The sequence below is a fragment of the Harpia harpyja genome, chromosome 13 (assembly GCF_026419915.1).
Source record: "Harpia harpyja isolate bHarHar1 chromosome 13, bHarHar1 primary haplotype, whole genome shotgun sequence".
Classification (NCBI taxonomy): Eukaryota; Metazoa; Chordata; class Aves; order Accipitriformes; family Accipitridae; genus Harpia; species Harpia harpyja.
The window spans coordinates 26487891-26505196 of NC_068952.1; the positions used below are offsets into that span (position 1 = coordinate 26487891).

A 17306-nucleotide genomic window follows, 5' to 3' on the forward strand; every position below is an offset into this window, starting at 1 on the left:
TATCTTGTAAATTTAATGTTAATTATACTTAAGTTATATATCTTTTTTTTTTTTTTTTTTTAAAGATTTCTTGAGAGTTTTAAAAACATAGAGCCTATTGGTGAAGGTGGTTTTGGGAATGTTTTCAAAGCAACAGGAAAGCTTGATGAGAGAACCTATGCAGTCAAACGAGTTCAATTCACAGAGTACGTACTGTATATTTACTTCTGGTTTTTATTTTAGGACAACCTTAATCAAGATTTTAGTACTTTGTTTTGTCTCTTTAATAATCCTAGGAGCACTTAAGCAATTTTCATTATTAATTGTACATTCTTTCTGGTAAACTGTTTCCTTTATTTCTAAGTGAAGCTGAAAATGGCATGCAACTTTGTTAAATTTTGCATGCACTGGAATAATTTCAGATGCAGCTGTAAAAAAGTAGATTTGTTAAGTTCTACTTTCCCTGAACACACTAGTGCTCTGGTTATTAATATTGCAGAATGCGTTTGAAGAAAACTTGCTGATTAATAAAACAGTGTAAGCAGCACTGTTACTTTTGACAGGTTACATGGAAAATTTACATATCAGTAATGCATAATGACTATAATTAGGGAAAATAGAGAAAAATGAAAGTAATACATTTTGTGGTTTGTAATTGGGAAATGCTTTATATATGACCCATGTAGTCATTATTCTCACACTGTGTTACTCGTCCTTTATAAATCTCAACAGAGAATGATGAGCTTAATTTTTTTTTTAAAGTAATTTTCTGTAACCCATACCTAGTGGAGTATTTTATCAGCAGGTGAAAAACTGGAATTTCTTTGAGGTAATCTATTGAAAAAGTTTCAAGTTGTTGGAGATACTTGTCCCTTACATTGTGTAACTGCCCTTCAGATTCTTGTGTTCTTCACAAATATATGTTATGTTCGTTTGTAATGCAATCCTGAGAACTATACTAGAAAACATTCTACTTGTTCTTCAAATAAAGACTGCTGGTCTGCTGATGGGTTTGAACTTACTTCACTAGCCAATGTTACAAGTGCAGGCCAAATTTAGTAATAGTTCTTCATGAGTATTTACACGGACTTCTGTATATGTAAACAAACTTCATAGAGGTGAAGAGAAAACATGGGTGTTTGCTACATTGTTTGACTACCTAATGTAATTACACATTGCAACTATCTGCTTTTTTCAGCTTTTTTTGAGTGTGGCTTTCATTTCTAATATGGTTAAAACATTTTTTGCACTTTGAATAACTGAGCAGATGAAAGAAAACCCACAGAATTTGTAACTACAACTTTGAACTTGTATGAAGGAGAATATTATCTTCTTTTTCTAAACTAATGTAAAACTATCTGTATACTGCTACTTGATATCATATCTTTTATTTAACTTAGTATTACATTTTTATAGGGAAATGCCATTTGTTTCTTTTTTTTTTTCTTCTTTTTTTCCCCCTCCAAATAGGAATGTAAAGCGTGAAGTAAAAGAACTTGCAAGACTTGACCACGAAAACATAGTGCGGTATTATTGTAGCTGGAAAGGGTATGACCACGTAACTTATCCAGACTCAAGGTAACTACAAGATAGTAGTTTGCACTCACAAACTTGTTTGCCATAGTGAATTTTGTGTTGTGAAAAAAAAAGGCTGATGATTGGTTATAAATCATTACACAAATATAAATGCATACACATACTTACATACTTACTGTTAGGAAAAAAAGGCACAGTACTTTTCAGCAGCAGGTCGTATATAATTGAATATATTTATATCTTCTTTTCCTTGATGGATAAGATACATTATGTAATTTTATCTTGCTCCTCTCTCTTAATACACAGAACTTGCTGAATCTATAGAGGAGTGCAAGAGTGCAGAACTCAAAATTTGGGGCTAGAATTAACAACAGAAACTAAAAAATTGTCTGTCAGTTGGCTGCCAAATTCCTGATCAGAAGTTTCTTTTTTTTAAGTACTGGTCAGCCAGTAGCTCTCATAGATTTAATTATTTCTCTAAGTTAGTATTTTAACTGTGATGCCTGAAGCAGTTTTGGCTGTTGAGAACAGAAAAACAAAATTAAATGCTCTTTCATTTAGAGGTAGTCTTTCAACACTAAGACTTCTGGGAAGATAGTGGTGAGAGTTTTACTCATAAGTTAGGTTATTAACTTTTCAAAGCTTCTGTGGTAAGCTTTTTTCACTAGCTGTAAATTCATACCCTTCAGATATGTTGCTACACTTACCTAGATCCATAAAATATTAATGGATTCAAAATTATGGTTGGTATGGTATCTGTCCAGTGTGCTCAGTAAATGAGGAATAAAATGGGGGGAAAAAAAGTCTTGTGTCAAAACCCAACCATTAATATGTTGGAGTCTCAATATCACTTATGCATTTTAAATTGAGCAGTTATTGGGTAAAAGACACAAAAAAAGTCCTAAAAGCAGAAGTCCCAGCCTGCAATTCCACTTAGTGCCCTGACCTCAAGGCTACAGAACATCCCGAGCCACTTAATGCTTGTTCTTTCAGTGCCTCAGGCGGCTTTATTGCAGGGCACTCAGATCACACAGTGCAAGTAGGAAAAAGTGGTGCTGCCTCCTCTTCCTATTGTCCTTCCCCTCAGCATCTCCAGCCTCAGCCTATCCTATGGGCTGATGGTGAGGGAACTCTTCTGGAAAGTGTGAGGCTGTCAGGTGGGTGAATATATTTCATTTAGATTTCCAGCTTTCAGAAGGGTTTCTCTAACTCACAGATTGATGTCAAAGATGGTCACTGCACTACCTTCTTGAAGGGACAGAGTTTGAAAGAATGTAATCATACTGGATAGGAGAGGAAGGCTAATGCTGTCTTTATTGAGCGGAATAGAGAATACCTGCCAGGGACTTGCAGCAGTTCCTAGCGGGCGAGATGGGACCCAAGGACAGTGCTATTTCTTCCTGTATAGGACATGCTTCTAGATATGAGGGGAGCAAAATTTGGGCACTCAGAAAACTTTCAGTGTGAACAAGGAAGAAAGCAAAACATAGGAATATTCCAGGGGTATGTAGCAACTGAGCAGGGATTCTTTGGTTTGCAGTTCTATTTATTTATATCTAGAAGAAATTAGTCTACGATCTTTTTAAAATCAAGGGACCTTGCAGACTTTGTTTTGGGGAACTCCAAAAATAATAATTAACAAAAAGGTTTTTTAAAGAAGAACCTTAGAATCATTGATGGCTTGGGAGGAATTGTATCTTGCTAATTTCAATATGGTATATAATTTTCTTTTGCAGGCAGAAGTCAAACAAAGAAATTACCTGTCTTTTCATCCAAATGGAATTATGTGAACAAGGGCCATTGGAAAACTGGATTGAAAAGAATAGACTAGACCGAAAGTATCATGAGATGGCACAAAACAAATTTTTACAAATACTGAAAGGAGTGAAATATATTCATTCTAAAGAGTTAGTTCATCGAGACCTCAAGGTAAGTAGGATAGGTAATTAAAAAAAAATTAGATAAAAGTAGTACTTATTGGAATTTCAGAAAATGTTAACAGACTAAACAAAGACAATTATGTACCCTAGTAGTGATTAATTTTTTTTCAGCAACTGGCTGGATTTCATCCTAAAATCAGAAGGTAAACTGGAGGATCTCGGAATGCAGCAGTTCAAAAATCAGCAGTCATCAGTTAACAGGCATTTTCAGTGTACTATGTGTTACTGGGTCACAAGACTGCTTATTGGAAAAAGAAATACTAACTTTACTTGATAAAATAATTAAAAGCAAGAAAGTGAAAAGTTGAGTCTAGGAAGTTTGCTCTTGCCATATTGTAAAGGGATAGTTTATCTATCCTAATACATGCTGTGTTTGATAACGACATACTCTAGTTGCTCTTGTATCATGTATGCATACAAATATTTGAATGCTACTTTTTTGATAGAATTTCAGTCTCTATAAGTGCACAATCATGGAAAGATTTTATTTCAATATGAAGATTATAAAGGACAAAGTTGCAAGCCTTCAGAGCTTCATATGCCAGCTATAATGTTGCTTACAGAGTTTCAAATCACTCGCTTTGTGAAAAAGTCATTAGTATGGTGGTGGTCCTAAAAACGGCTGCAGTGGGTCACATTAAATGTCAATCTAGGATGCTGTTCTCCTTCTATTGTGGCTGATTCCAAACACCTAGAGCGTATTAGAGTTGAGAGGTGATACAGTGATGCTGTCCTTTATGCATACTCTCTTCCTCTCAAGGCTTCCAGTAACCTGAAGTTTATGGACTTCTTGAACCAGAAATTGAAATCTTTTGCATTTTGTGTTCACGGTGTAGTTCCAGATGACATTCACTGCCCACTCATAGAATCTTCATATCTTCTAGAGCTTTTCTATCAGGCTTATTGCTACAATACTGGAATGAACCACAAATATACACTCACTATTTTCCCCAGATGCCTGGGAGAAGAGGCCTAACAAGTGCTTTCTCTCCTCACCCATTAATTCTTAGCTCTTCCTACACTATGTGCTTTGTATTTGCTTGCTCCTTCAGTCCGACTTTATTTTCGTCTCAGCTCAATCTCCTACTTTTCCCTATTCATATGAATGTGCTGCCCCAGTCACTTATCCATGGCATCTGGCTGTAACCAGCTTCCAAGTCCTATTGCTAACTTGCCTGTCTGCATTTGAATTTAGGAACTTTTCTCCCCACTTTGATCTGCTGTCAACTTAGATGCTTGGCCGTCTGAGATCTCCATGCCCTAGAATCAAAGCTGCAGGATAGGTTCAAGCTGAGATGAATCCCATTTGTGCCTGGTATGAATGTAGTCTTCAAATAGCGTAGCCAGGTATAGGTACTATATTAAATGTGTGTGGACATGGTCAAACTTGAACCGAAGAACTACGTTGGGCATTCTTGACACAAAGATCTCTTCCTGTTAAATGTTAAGTCTCTCCTGGCCTCTTTGAAAAAAAAATTGCATGAGGCTATTCGGTTTTGGTTTAATAACATTCAGAAATGTAGTTTCTTTATCTTATTTGGCAAATTTTATCCAAGCATATACAATTCTATTTTTAGTTGCTTATGAGTTTGTAAAATTTAAAAACGGGATGTTCAATGGAAACTTAAATGTGAGACTGTGAGATGCCTATAATAAGCCCTAACTCTACAATTGACTTCATACAGATAATCCTGCTGTGCTTAGGAGAAACTATGATTTGAGTGGAATTCCATGTGAGCCTAAATGCTTTGCCCAAGTGTATCAAATCCCAGGGCTAGGACTGAAGACTAAAAAGCACTTCTGGATATGAAAAGTTATATGCACAATGTATCTGAAGAGCATTAAAGAATGATATGGTTACGACTGAGTGGAAAAAAAAGTTGCAGTTACTGTGGCATGTGCTACTTAAATTTAGTTTGTGTTTTTAAAAATTAATTGAACTTTTCTCTGTTTCCCACCCCATCAGTTCCTTAATGCTAATTATCAAATTTTATGGGGAGCACTTCTGTGGCTCATTATGCTTGACAATAAACCTAGGTCATATGGTGATTATTTTTTTTTAATATATATATAGCCTCAGAATATATTCATATCCCATGAAGATAAAATAAAAATAGGCGACTTTGGTCTTGTGACTTCTGTGGCGTATGGGACTCTGACTGAGAACAGAGGAACAAAATCATATATGGCACCAGAACAGGTAACTATCCTGCTGTACTAGTGTCTCTGTAACTGGATTTGCATTATAAACTTAGCATTGGATGTGCTCAATCCTAATTTCAGTACTAAACCAAGTTGCCTAAAGTTCCCTGGTATGATTGTATACGAGGATAACTGTATTCTGGAGAAAGCTGTCTGCAAGTGTGATTTTATTTCGCTATGCTGACCTGTGGGGTCTGACACTGTGCGCTGTAAGGAATGCTCTTGCAAAACCAGGCTGCCAGCCGTGTATTCCAATTTGAATTTAGGACCTCTGTTAACTGTGGCATTTGAGTCCCTCTATTTGTTTCATTATTTGTGACAGAGATATTGGCATGCCTTATCTGTATAGGTCTGTAAAAGTCTTAATTTCAGTGTGCTTAACGTGACATAATAGTCACTATTTAACAGGTCTGCAGCAGAAAGGGTTAACGACTACTAAGAAGATCAAGTAGGGCCAGTCCTGTAGCCTTGGGGTGGAAATTTCTACTGACTTCAAATTTTGCTTTAGGAAGTGTTGTCCAGTTGGATTTGACACCTCTATTGTTCTTGTTCTCATCTTTGTAGTTCGGTGACAGATATGGAAAGGAAGTAGATATTTATGCACTGGGATTAATTTGGTTTGAAATTCTTTCGGCATTCAGTGGTCATGAGAAAATTAAGGTATGTAATCTTTAAATTTAAAAAACTCCAAGTCTTATTGTTTTGCCTTGCTGCTGGTATCGCATGCTGATTGCATGCTAGAAGGAATCTATATCTAGAGTACTGTCTCTATTTACATATTCCCATCAATTCATTTCTGTAAGGCCCGTGAGTCCTCACACCGCAGCTGAAATGTAATAACTCAAGTAAAGAAACATTACTGGTTTTATTTCACTTACGTCCTACTGACATACACATTAAAGCCCGAGCATGCTAAATAATGTCTAGCAAAAAGGGTTTCAAGTTTCTGATAAATCTTTTTGTTTGATCAGTGTTTGAAGGGAATATTTTTCTAATTTTAGAAAAATTATGAATGGGAGAGTTTTGTCTCTGCCACACTCTCGTCTTCACTGCATAGTGGAGCAAGAACAAAGTTTCTATCAAGCAAAAACGCAGTTTTTCCAAAATGAAAACAAAAATAATTTGGAATATGTAGCTTTAATTGAAAAAGATGTTATTTCAAAAAGAAAACCAGTGTTACTTAAGCTTTTTTTTGAAAATGCATCTTTTATGTGTCTTTGCTTTTTCCTGGTACTTTGCACATTATTAGTGTAACTGCTCGTATGCTCAAACCTACGTATTTGTAAGACAGCAATGTACCTGCTGAGTATCTTGTCTAAAGTGATTGTAAGATATATGTACGTGGTTGGACCCAGAAACTCTTGAACAGTTAGCTTGGTCCTTTTGCCAATATAAGAAAACCATACCAATGTGTCTGCACATCTCGCAGGTTCAACTTGGCTCTGTTTAGCTACTGTGTAGTAGTTTCTGAGACATCTTGTTCCTGCTCACAGCTGACTGTGCAAATGTGTCCACAGTCCCATGGTGTTTACAGTCAAAAGGGCAAGACCAATTATTTAGTCTTGTTTCCTTAAGGCATAAAAATCTTGTGTCTGTAGCCAGCTGGGGAAGTCATGTGGATGGAAAGTCCTAGGATGGTCTTCAGCTGCTCCATCAGCTTAGAAAATAATTTCACTTAATGGAGCTTGACAAACTCTGTTGTATGGTGCTGGCAAGCCCTGCTGAAAGAACATCATGCAAAAGTGAAGTTGATTATGAGCTGAGTAACTGGTTCAGCTGATGATCACTGGCAGGTAGGGTCACAAGCCTAAAGCTACTGCTGAAGAGTAAGGAAAAAGCTTGAAGTTCATGGGAGCTGCTGTTTTACTGGATACTGATTGTAAGGGCTTGCTAAGCCATGCTATAACATCCATAAGACTAGGTAATGATTGAGGATGCATAGCTAAGTGTACAAGAATGTGAGTGTCATCTTCTTCACACACATATTACACTAGTTAACATCAAAGTGAATGATGTGGACTGCTCTGTTTACCCAGAAAGCTACATCATGAGGAAAAAATAGTTGTTACCTGGGCATGTAATTAGAAATTTTCTGTATGTTAGTTGCTTTGAACTCCATGTAGCATTTTCTGCAGTGACATAGAAGTAAGTGTGTGGTACTGAACAAGGTAAAAGGGAGGAAGCACACCTGCTTGGCTTGCAAATAGTAACATCCAAAGTAGGAAATTTAGTCGTCTTTCCTTTATTTTTTTTTTAATGTGGTAAGAGGATATAAGCCCACTACTTTTAAATTAAGAAGGATAAAGGTTCTGAAATACAGAGGATTGCCGAAACAAACACATCATTGTAGAGTGTGAAGCTTTTAAGCTTAAAAAGGGACAATAGTTAATGAAAAGACCATAAAAAACCAAAACAAAGTACAACTAAATGGAAAAAACTTTCAAACTGTTTAGCATTATTTTCTTTTTGAAGACTTAGCTTTTTTTGTAGATCTATATTTTCCTAATTACCTGAGTAAATTATATGGGTCATAAAGTGAGATGCAAAATATAATCAATGAAAACATACTGAACTGTTCTCTTTTATGAATTTCAGGTATGGCATGATGTTAGAGAAGGTCAACTTCCAGAGAGCTTCACCAAACAATTTCCAGTAAAGGTATGGGATTTTAATACATTATTTCAGTTAGTTTATTTACTCATAAAAAATAATTTATTGACATTTAATTTATTTTTCCAGGCACCCATAATCAAAAAGATGCTTTCAAGAGACCCTTCAGGAAGATACTCTGCATCTGAAATACTTGAGTTTTTTAAGTCTGTTGATAAAGACAACTCATTTAAAACTCATACTCGGTAAAGGCCTTTCAGATGTAAAAAGGCTTTCAGATGTGTTTAAATCCAGAGTTTGACGTCTGAAACTGATGAAATAACAGTAAATGTCAGAAGCAACAACAAGACTTAGGATATGTCTTTTCCTTCATGTTTCACCTTCCTGCCACTGAGGAGCTTGTCAGCCAAAAGGGTCGCATCACCATTCATGCCCATCAGCTGCACACCAGGACAGCATACTTCTGCAAGCAACCACTTGTGATTTTTACCTGGAAACACAGGTTGTGGACGAAATGAACTGTATTGTACAATAAGTACAGGAACCTAGTCCTTGTCTCCTAGAAGATTAAGTTGATGTGGTGCTAAGTGGCCTATAGCAAATCCCTGTATGCATGCTCTTACATGTGCTGCATCCATTATCATAGAATTATAGAATCATAGAATGGTTTGGGTTGGAAGGGAACTTAAAAGATCGTCTAGTTCCAACCCCCCTGCCATGGGCAGGGACACCTTCCACTAGACCAGGTTGCTCAAAGCCCCATCCAACCTGGCCTTGAACACTGCCAGGGATGGGGCGCATCCACAACTTCTCTGGGCAACCTGTTCCAGTGCCTCACCACCCTCATAGTGGAGAACCTCTTCCTTACATCTGATCTAAACCCTCTTCAGTTTAAAACCATTACACCATGTCCTATCACTACATGCCCTTGTAAAAAGTCCCTCTCCCGCTTTCTTGTAGGCCCCCCTTTAGGTACTGGAAGGCTGCCATAAGGTCTCCCCGGATCCTTCTCTTCTCCAGGCTGAACAACCTCAACTCTCTCAGCCTGTCTTCACAGGAGAGGTGCTCCAGCCCTCTGATCATCTTCGTGGCCCTCCTCTGGACCTGCTCCAACAGGTCCACGTCCTTCTTATGTTGGGGGCCCCAGAGCTGAATGCAGTACTGCAGGTAGGGTCTCACCAGAGCAGAGTAGAGGGGGCAGAATCACCTCCCTTGATTTGCTGGCCACGCTTCTTTTGATCCTGTCCAGGATACGGCTGGCTTTCTGGGCTGCAAATGCACATCGCTGGGCCATGCTGAGCTTCTCGTCAACCAACAGCCCCAGGTCCTTCTCTGCAAGGCTGCTCTCAATCTACTCATCGCTCAGCCTGTATTTGTGCTTGGGATTGCCCCAACCCATGTGCAGGACCTTGCACTTGGCCTTGTTGAACTTCATGAGGTTTGCACGGACCCAGCTCTCAAGCCTGTCAAGGTCCCTCTGGATGGCATTCCTTCCTTCCAGCGTGTGGACCACACCACACAGCTTGGTGTTGTCAGCAAACTTGCTGAGGGTGCACTCAATCCCACCCTCAGCCATGGGTCCATGTTGCCAACCAATGTTAAACAGCACCAGTCCCAATACCCACCCCTGAGGAACTCACTCATCACTGGTCTCCACTCAGACATTGAGCCATTGACTGCAACTCTTTGAGTATGACCATCCGGCCAATTCCTTATCCACCGAGTGGTCTATCTGTCAAATCCATGTCTCTCCAATTAAGAGACAAGGATGTTGTGTGGGGCAGCGTCAAATGCTTTGCACGAGTCCAGGCAGGTGACGTCTGTTGCTCTTTCCTTATCCACCAGTTCTGTAACCCCATCATAGAAAGCCACCAAATTTGTCAGGCATGATTTGCCCTTAGTGAAGCCATGCTGGCTGTCACCAATCACCTCCTTATTTTCCATGTGCCCTAGCAGTTTCCAGGAGGATCCACTCCATGATCTTGCTGGGCCTGTAGTTCCCTGAGGTCTTCCTTTTTTCCCTTCATAAAAATGGGGGTTATATTTCCCCTTTTCCAGTCAGTGGGAACTTCCCCAGACTGCCACAACTTCTCAAGTATGATGAATAGTGGCTTAGCCACTTCATCCGCCAGTTCCCTCAGGACTTATGGATGCATCCATCAGGTACCAAGGACTCATGGACCTTCAGGTTCCTTAGATGGTCTCAAATCTGATCTTCTACAGTGGGCGGTTATTTATTCTCCCAGTCCCTGTCTTTGCCTTCTGCGACTTGGGCAGTGTGGCTGGAGCACTTGCTGGTGAAGACTGAGGCAAAAAAGTCATTGAGTACCTTAGCCATCTCCATGTCCTGGGTAACCATAACCAGGTCTCCTGTTTCCTTCTGGAGAGGGCCCTCATTTTCCCTAGTCTTCCCTTTATCACCGATGTACCTATAGGAGCTTTTCTTGTTGCTCTTGCCGTCCCTGGCCAGATTTAATTCTATCGGGGCTTTAGCTTTCCTAACCTGATCCCTGGCTGGGATACACAGAACATTTCACTATTCTGGACTTATTAGTATTTCTTTGCAGTGGTCAAGATCTGGGAGAAATGATACCCTGACACAGACAAAATACCACTAGTTCTACTTCCTCTTCCCTTTCACCCATAAAACTACTCTTATAATATGAAAATTCGTATGTGACAAACTTTGGCTGAATATTCTTTACAGTTCTTGGACAGAGCACCCATAATACCATTATCTTCTTACTGTTAAGTAATATTGAGCTTGTCCCAGTAGTTTTTGATACTTTTTTTCGTAGTATTTGTATACTTGAGCAGCACCTTTCTATTAGTGACTTTTTACAGTAGCAACTGTTGTTCCCTAAAAATAGGTCTATTAAAATGTATTTTTTATATTAAAAAAACCCACCAACAACATAATCTGGTTCTATTTAGTTAAGCAAAATATGCACCTTTACATGCAACAGAATATTGGTTCTAATAACATCACTGTAATGTTTCACAAGCTTTTTTTACCCACCAGGTCTCAGATAGTAAGGAAAAAAAGTCTGATGTTTAGTCATCTCTGTAAAGATGAAAAAAACGCATTTAACACATTATACAACAGGGTAACTAACCAATATTTATTCCCTTACTCAAACTCGAATTTTATTATCAGCTGCTTTTGTTCAGTTGGGCAGGGCATAACCAAAGACTGTGGAAGGCTTAACCTGCCTCTCAATTATGGTAGTTCAATTATAAATGCAAAGTTTTAATTCCTATTAAACTGTGCATCAAGCAGAAGATCCATAAGATGCTTTGAAATGTGAATTTAACCTGTCAACATAACTATTCTTCTGCATACTTTGGTATGAATTCTTCAGTATGGCACAGCTCCAAACCTTCTAAAAGATATTATGAACTACACATACTTATCTAGGACTCCTTCCTTTAGAAAGGCTCTAGTCATGATCTGCAGCACTGTCTCCAGGGCAGTTCGAAGATAAATCTTCAGAGTCTACAGCATAAGCAGAGAAAAAGTGAGTAATTCCAGGTCAAAGGAGGGGAAAAAAAAAAAGTTGCTAGAATTATTTGAAGAATCCATGTAAAGCAGATTAAATAGAATTCAAGAAGGTTTAACTTTGCTTTAAAACAGTGAACACCAATTCTATCCTCTTTGGTGCAGTGAAACTGGATAGTGTTCTAACTGTTTCAGAAACACCTGCAACCTTTCGCAGCTTTTTATGGTACTAGTTTTAATATCTGAATTTTGTTTTCTCAAAACAAAATTAATACGAATACCATTTCAAATAAATTCCAGTATGGTTGGTTGTTGGGGTTTTTTTTGTACATGTAAACATCTAAAAATTGGCTTATAATCAAAATGTGCAAAGTTTTGTGCAAAAACAGCAGCCTGGAAGGAAAACTTGCTATGTAGATCTAAAAGACTGCAGTAAGAGAAACATAAAGGATGTATAGTACTGTTTGAGTCTAGCTGCATAAGCAAAGTAAAACACAAGACAGGTTTACTCTCACCTTCATAGGTTGTTCCACACCAAATGCAGTAAAAGTGTTCTTCTCTCAAATAGGCAGTCAGGATGTGTAGCTTTTCTGATACCTAGACATATGTACAGGTATGCAATGATCTGGGGCTCATGTGACATAAACCAGTTTGAGCTACTGGCTTTGCTAAAATAGATTGTTTAACCTTTTGCTATGAAAAAACTACACAATACTGTAGCTCAGTAAGGCACGAAGTTTCCCAAATTTGTAGCATAGGGCACAGGAATTCATGATCTCTGGCAAGTTAATGGCTGTTGTTTGCTCATCCTTCTTTCCAGCTAAGAAACCTGCTCTGAAGAGAGCGCTAAAAATATTACCTAGCTACCTTATTTCAAGTATATGATATTTTTAGTGGAATTTTTCACACCTAGTCTCTGCAAATCAAACACATAAGGCTAACAACAGTTGTGGAATCTAGTTCTCAAAAAATGTGAATTTTCAGTGTCCATCTTGAGATAATCTGTGAAGCATTTTCAGAAATTACTTAGTGATTCTAAAATTCAGCCTCAGACATGAGATGAGGCATCCAAAATTAAAACTCAAAAGCAAATAACTTTGATCAAACATGTGATCTTGCATATCTTGGCTAAGACACAAAAATGTTTAGAATTTAATTTCTAGGCTACTTTTTCCAAAGATCAGCTTCAAAACAGATGAGCAATAATCAGTGGTTTAATGTTTTATATTTTATGGTGTAACTGCTATAAAAATCACTGCTTTAAGATTGCAAAGAGGCCATTCACTACAGCTTGGAAAATAACTTGTATACATATATCCTTTATACATGTATGTATGTATACATACATACTTTTAAAAGGAATATTAAATTTAATTCTGAATCAAGCCATTAATTTAGTTACAGAGCTTACGCTTATGTCTGAGCTTGTGCATTCATCTTCCTCGTCTTCCTCATCCTTCTTGTCTTCCTCTTCAGGTTCTAGCCAAAACCAAGTCTCCTTGGGAACATCAATATCCTTAAATAATGAAGGACTTAAATTAAAATTGTCTGTCTTTGTAGGTTTTCTTGTAAGATGCTGGATAGAAACAATTTCCAATAGGTAAGATGTTAGGTTTTAAAACTTTCCTGTGTAGTATAACCAAGAATAACTAAAGCTGTAGTGGGAAACTAAGTTCAGCGGTCCCCAAGAAGGATTATTCACTTTTTTTGAAACAAGTAAATGCATGCTGACATTAAGTTCTATTCCATCTATATTCAGTATGTTTAAGGCTACACAGCAACATAATCTCACACCAAGGCTGTGAAGAGATAGCCTTTTTATCAGTTGAAGACATGCTGCCCCAAGTTATTTTACCAAGAGATCACACAGTGCTTCCTAATCCACCTCAGGTAAAGTTGAAGAAGAGTCAACAAAGATGATCTAAGATAATTCAGCCAACTTTGAAGCAGACTAAGGAGTATCAAACAATCTCAGCAGAACTTGTGGGGTGGTATTAATGTCTAACAGGTTAATAGAGAAAAGAAAAATAACTGAAGTTTTCAAGTGGCAAAAATCTATAGTAGTTGACTGCTATTACCCATGTTACTCCTTGCAGGTGGAAGTTTGTTTGGGGTTTGTTTTTTGTTTAAACGCTTCTTTGGTGAATCTGTCGATTCCGTCAATGATGATCCCCATCCTTGGAGATACTCAAGAGCTGTCTGGACATGGTCCTGGACAACCTGCTTTAGGTACCCCTGCTTGAGCAGGAAGGTTGGACAAGATGACCTCCAGAGTCCCTTCCAATGTCAGCCATTCTGTGATGTTGCTCCCTCACTTGAGGCAAAAAAGCACCATCATTTAGGACAACCTGACACTGTCTACTGAAAGATATGCAAACAGCTAAAAAGTAACCACAAGAATGCAGGAGCAAAACCAGGTAAGCTCTGATGACTCAAATTAACACAGGTCCTCACATAAGTTACCATGAGGTTGGTGTACAACTTCAAATACTTTAACGGTGCAAGCATATATCTTGAATCATTTTAAGAGAACTGAAGTGTTGCCAAACATCAAGGCTAGTAATCCCCACAATTTTAGAGAACTTCCAAGAATTGAATCATTACTTTGTTTGTAGCCTTCCTTCCAACCCCCAAAAATACAGGTCTCACTTTTTGCATATCTAATTGCTGGCAGGCTCTCTGGCTTTTTCTGAGGTCCCCTTCCATCTTGCGTTCTTCTTGTTTGTTTTTGAATCTTATTCTGTTAAGAAAAAGTAGATGGCTAAAACAAGCAGGTAGACAAACAGTGAGATGCATTATAGTGTACAGCTTTTCTAAAATAGAAAATATAAGATTCTAATTCTCTCAGCCCAGGACAAGACTGAAGTTAAGAAGTCCTTCTGACATGTTTCTGTGGGAGCACACATATACTTCTTGGGAATTATACCTTCAAGACAGTGCTTTTCTGATCACACTACAGTGAACGCTGTTTCTTCATCAGGATTTCATAAGACATGAAAACAGTGGTTGATAAACATCTGCAAAAGATACAGCCTTTCCTAGGCTTTCCTTCTCCACATATAACAAGTAAATCAGGAGAAAATAAAACCAATAAAACCTAAACAAGTTTACCCTGATTTTTAAAACCATTGTAGCAACATTGCCCAGGATTATCTGTGGATTTTAGACTAAAGATGACATGGTTCTCTGATTTAGAAAGCTGCAAATTACTTGAGAAAAGTTAGTATGTATATTGTTTGCATTATTAACATTTACAAAAATAAATGATGCAGCACATGCTTTTATCATTACAATGTTCATCTGCTTTTGCTTTAGAACTGAGAAACAATTACTCTGTATTTCAACTCTTACCTCTCAGTCAAAACATTCAGAAACAGTAACACATTAAAAGAATAACCAAACTTAAAACATAAAAAGAATCATTGTTTAGACATTGCTTGGAATATCAGTTACATCATTTTACCTGAACTGATCTGCAGCTTGTTCATTTGCTTGTTTTTTCATATGGAGTTTTTGTCTATAGTTTTCCAGTTTTTCTTCAGCTTTTCGCTTTTTTAGTTCCTCATGACCAAGCCCACTTCTGCCTATGTACGTTCAAAAGATGAATGTAAGCAGTTGAGAAGCTTGATATGCAACTAAGTAAATTAGGAAATATCACAAACCTGTTTTTATGTTCAGAGGAATAGGTTCAACAATACCCTCTCCTGTAAGGGGAAAAATAGGTCAATTTAAGAAATCAGGTCTTTCTAAAACTATGATTTGTGCAGTATATTCAAGTAAGCAAGCTGCTTTTTTCCATTAAATATGTACATTTTCTTGTGATTTTGTTCCTTGGAAGTTGAAAAATCCCACATCAATGTACATTTAGTGCAGTACAAATGACCCAGCTGAACTGGAACGCCCTCTCTTTTTTGGCTTGTCTGCTGGATTGCTATATACTTTTTTCAGGACACTACCCAACTGAAAGAAAATGGTGTTGACTTGACAGGGGTAACATACTCGTGATGAAGACTGCTTTGTTACAGCCTTCTGTAGCATTTTTCATTCTAGAATCTCACAGCTTGACAAAGATGAAGAATAAAAGAATCTGTCTGGGCCAGTTCATTTGCTGATTGTGTGCTAGAGACATGCCGAACTGGCACAGCAATTATCGATACCTTGTTTTACTGATTTTACTTCATCTATTAAGGCTTCATAAGGGTAGGCCAGTGTGCACCATTTCTTCTTCAGAATCCAACTATAAATTCAAAGAGAGGGGTTGCCTTTTTTTGGAACACTGTTAGCTTTGCAAGACCATCAAAAGATCCATAATGCAATTCCTGTAGGCATGCACATATGGAGGTGCATTTACTGAGCAGGAAGTACTAGTACTGCTGCTTCCCTTGCATCTCTTGATAGTCCGCACCATTTTTATTTCACTTTTTAGAGATTTGCTCTCATCTTTTGTTCTGCCAAAACACATTCACAGTTCAGTTATGCTAGGGCTCTCACAGAGGCGTTTACTGACCCTGTCTACAAATGAAGTGGCAGGTATAGTCTGTAAAATATAAAGGTACACTGGAATGTATTTAAAAGACTTGTAGATGCGGTGCTTAGGGACACGGTTTAGTGGTGGACTTGCCAGTGCTAAGCTGATGGCTGGACTTGATAATCTTAAACATCTTTTCCAACCTAAATAATTCTACGATCTATGCATATAGGCACACACTTCCAGACAGCAACAAGCTTACCGCTTTTGCCAAGGGCCTGGCCGCTCTTGTAGCCCATCTTCTGGAGCAAAGCAAAGCCTTTGTTCTCAGTGCCCAATGCACTTTTCAATACCAAGTCGCGTCTCTCTTTTTCTTCTTCTTTTATACTCTTTTGTCTGTTCTTCTCATTGGCTTCTTTTTGCTTTTCTTCTTTCTGAATAGTTTCCTTCATCCGCCTCATCATGGGCAAGCCTGGCCTTACATCCTGTCTAAGAGTTAATAATTCCAGCAAATATTAGCACTCTTTTTTTTCCAGTTTACAACCACTTAAGAGGCAAAAAAAAGAGCCACCTACTTACTTAATAAATAAATCAGACATGTAGTCTTCCTCTTCATCTTCCTCCATGTTTAGCACGCATGCCCTGTTCCGACCCCTTTCCTATAAACACAGCCAACATGCTTTATCACGCGTTTTATTTCTCTGCAGGTTACCCGAAACGCAGAACGCGCTTTCAAAGGCAGAAACACTTGCCGCTCAGGCCTGCCGCGCTCGGTACGCGGCCGGCGGCTGAATCCGGCGGGCCCGGGCAGCGGACCGGGCCGCCCCCTCCCTCGCCCGGGATACCCGCGCCAGCCTTCACGACCACACAGCGCGTTTTTCCGGGCTCCGCTACCGCCGAACACCGGCGGCCGCGACGCCTCTCAACCCCCGGCAGACTTCGCCCGCTGCCAAGGCGCCCGCAAGGCCGCCGCGGAGCGAGGGGGGGCGGGGGGCAGGGCAGCTGAGGGAACCCGCGCGCTCACCCGGCTCCCTTCGGCCCGGCCCGGCCCGCTCAGCGGCGCCTGCGCGCG

General features: G+C 38.8%; 2 protein-coding genes across 13 annotated transcripts in view; one reads left to right on the forward strand and one right to left on the reverse strand.

The window, feature by feature from the left end:
- EIF2AK2 (eukaryotic translation initiation factor 2 alpha kinase 2) overlaps positions 1–8616 on the forward strand; it is a 23822-nt gene extending 15206 nt beyond the window's left edge. For 6 of the 7 annotated variants that reach the window (XM_052805396.1, XM_052805398.1, XM_052805392.1 and 3 more), the window contains 7 exons: positions 66–185; positions 1450–1557; positions 3252–3444; positions 5530–5655; positions 6222–6317; positions 8253–8315; positions 8397–8616. In XM_052805396.1, coding sequence (XP_052661356.1) covers positions 66–185; positions 1450–1557; positions 3252–3444; positions 5530–5655; positions 6222–6317; positions 8253–8315; positions 8397–8516 — 826 coding nt within the window. In that variant the 3' untranslated portion in view covers positions 8517–8616. The remainder of the gene's footprint in view (positions 1–65; positions 186–1449; positions 1558–3251; positions 3445–5529; positions 5656–6221; positions 6318–8252; positions 8316–8396) is intronic. The other variant, XM_052805399.1, reaches the window with a different exon arrangement.
- GPATCH11 (G-patch domain containing 11) lies at positions 3914–17291 on the reverse strand. Of its 6 annotated transcripts, XM_052805403.1 has the most exons (10): positions 17259–17291; positions 16814–16893; positions 16497–16723; positions 15429–15470; positions 15230–15350; positions 14371–14506; positions 13178–13282; positions 12282–12363; positions 11678–11763; positions 8304–8757 (listed from the first exon to the last, which is right to left on the reverse strand). In XM_052805403.1, exons 2-9 carry the CDS (start codon positions 16858–16860, stop codon positions 11708–11710), a joined length of 816 nt encoding a protein of 271 aa, XP_052661363.1. In that variant the 5' UTR covers positions 16861–16893; positions 17259–17291; the 3' UTR covers positions 8304–8757; positions 11678–11707. The 6 variants fall into 6 exon arrangements, with proteins under 6 accessions (XP_052661366.1, XP_052661365.1, XP_052661363.1 ...); XM_052805406.1 differs by lacking the exons at positions 8304–8757; positions 17259–17291 and adding an exon at positions 3914–7375 and having other exon boundaries at positions 16814–17021; XM_052805405.1 differs by lacking the exons at positions 8304–8757; positions 17259–17291 and adding an exon at positions 3914–7378 and having other exon boundaries at positions 16814–17021.
- Between the last annotated feature and the right edge of the window lie 15 nt (positions 17292–17306).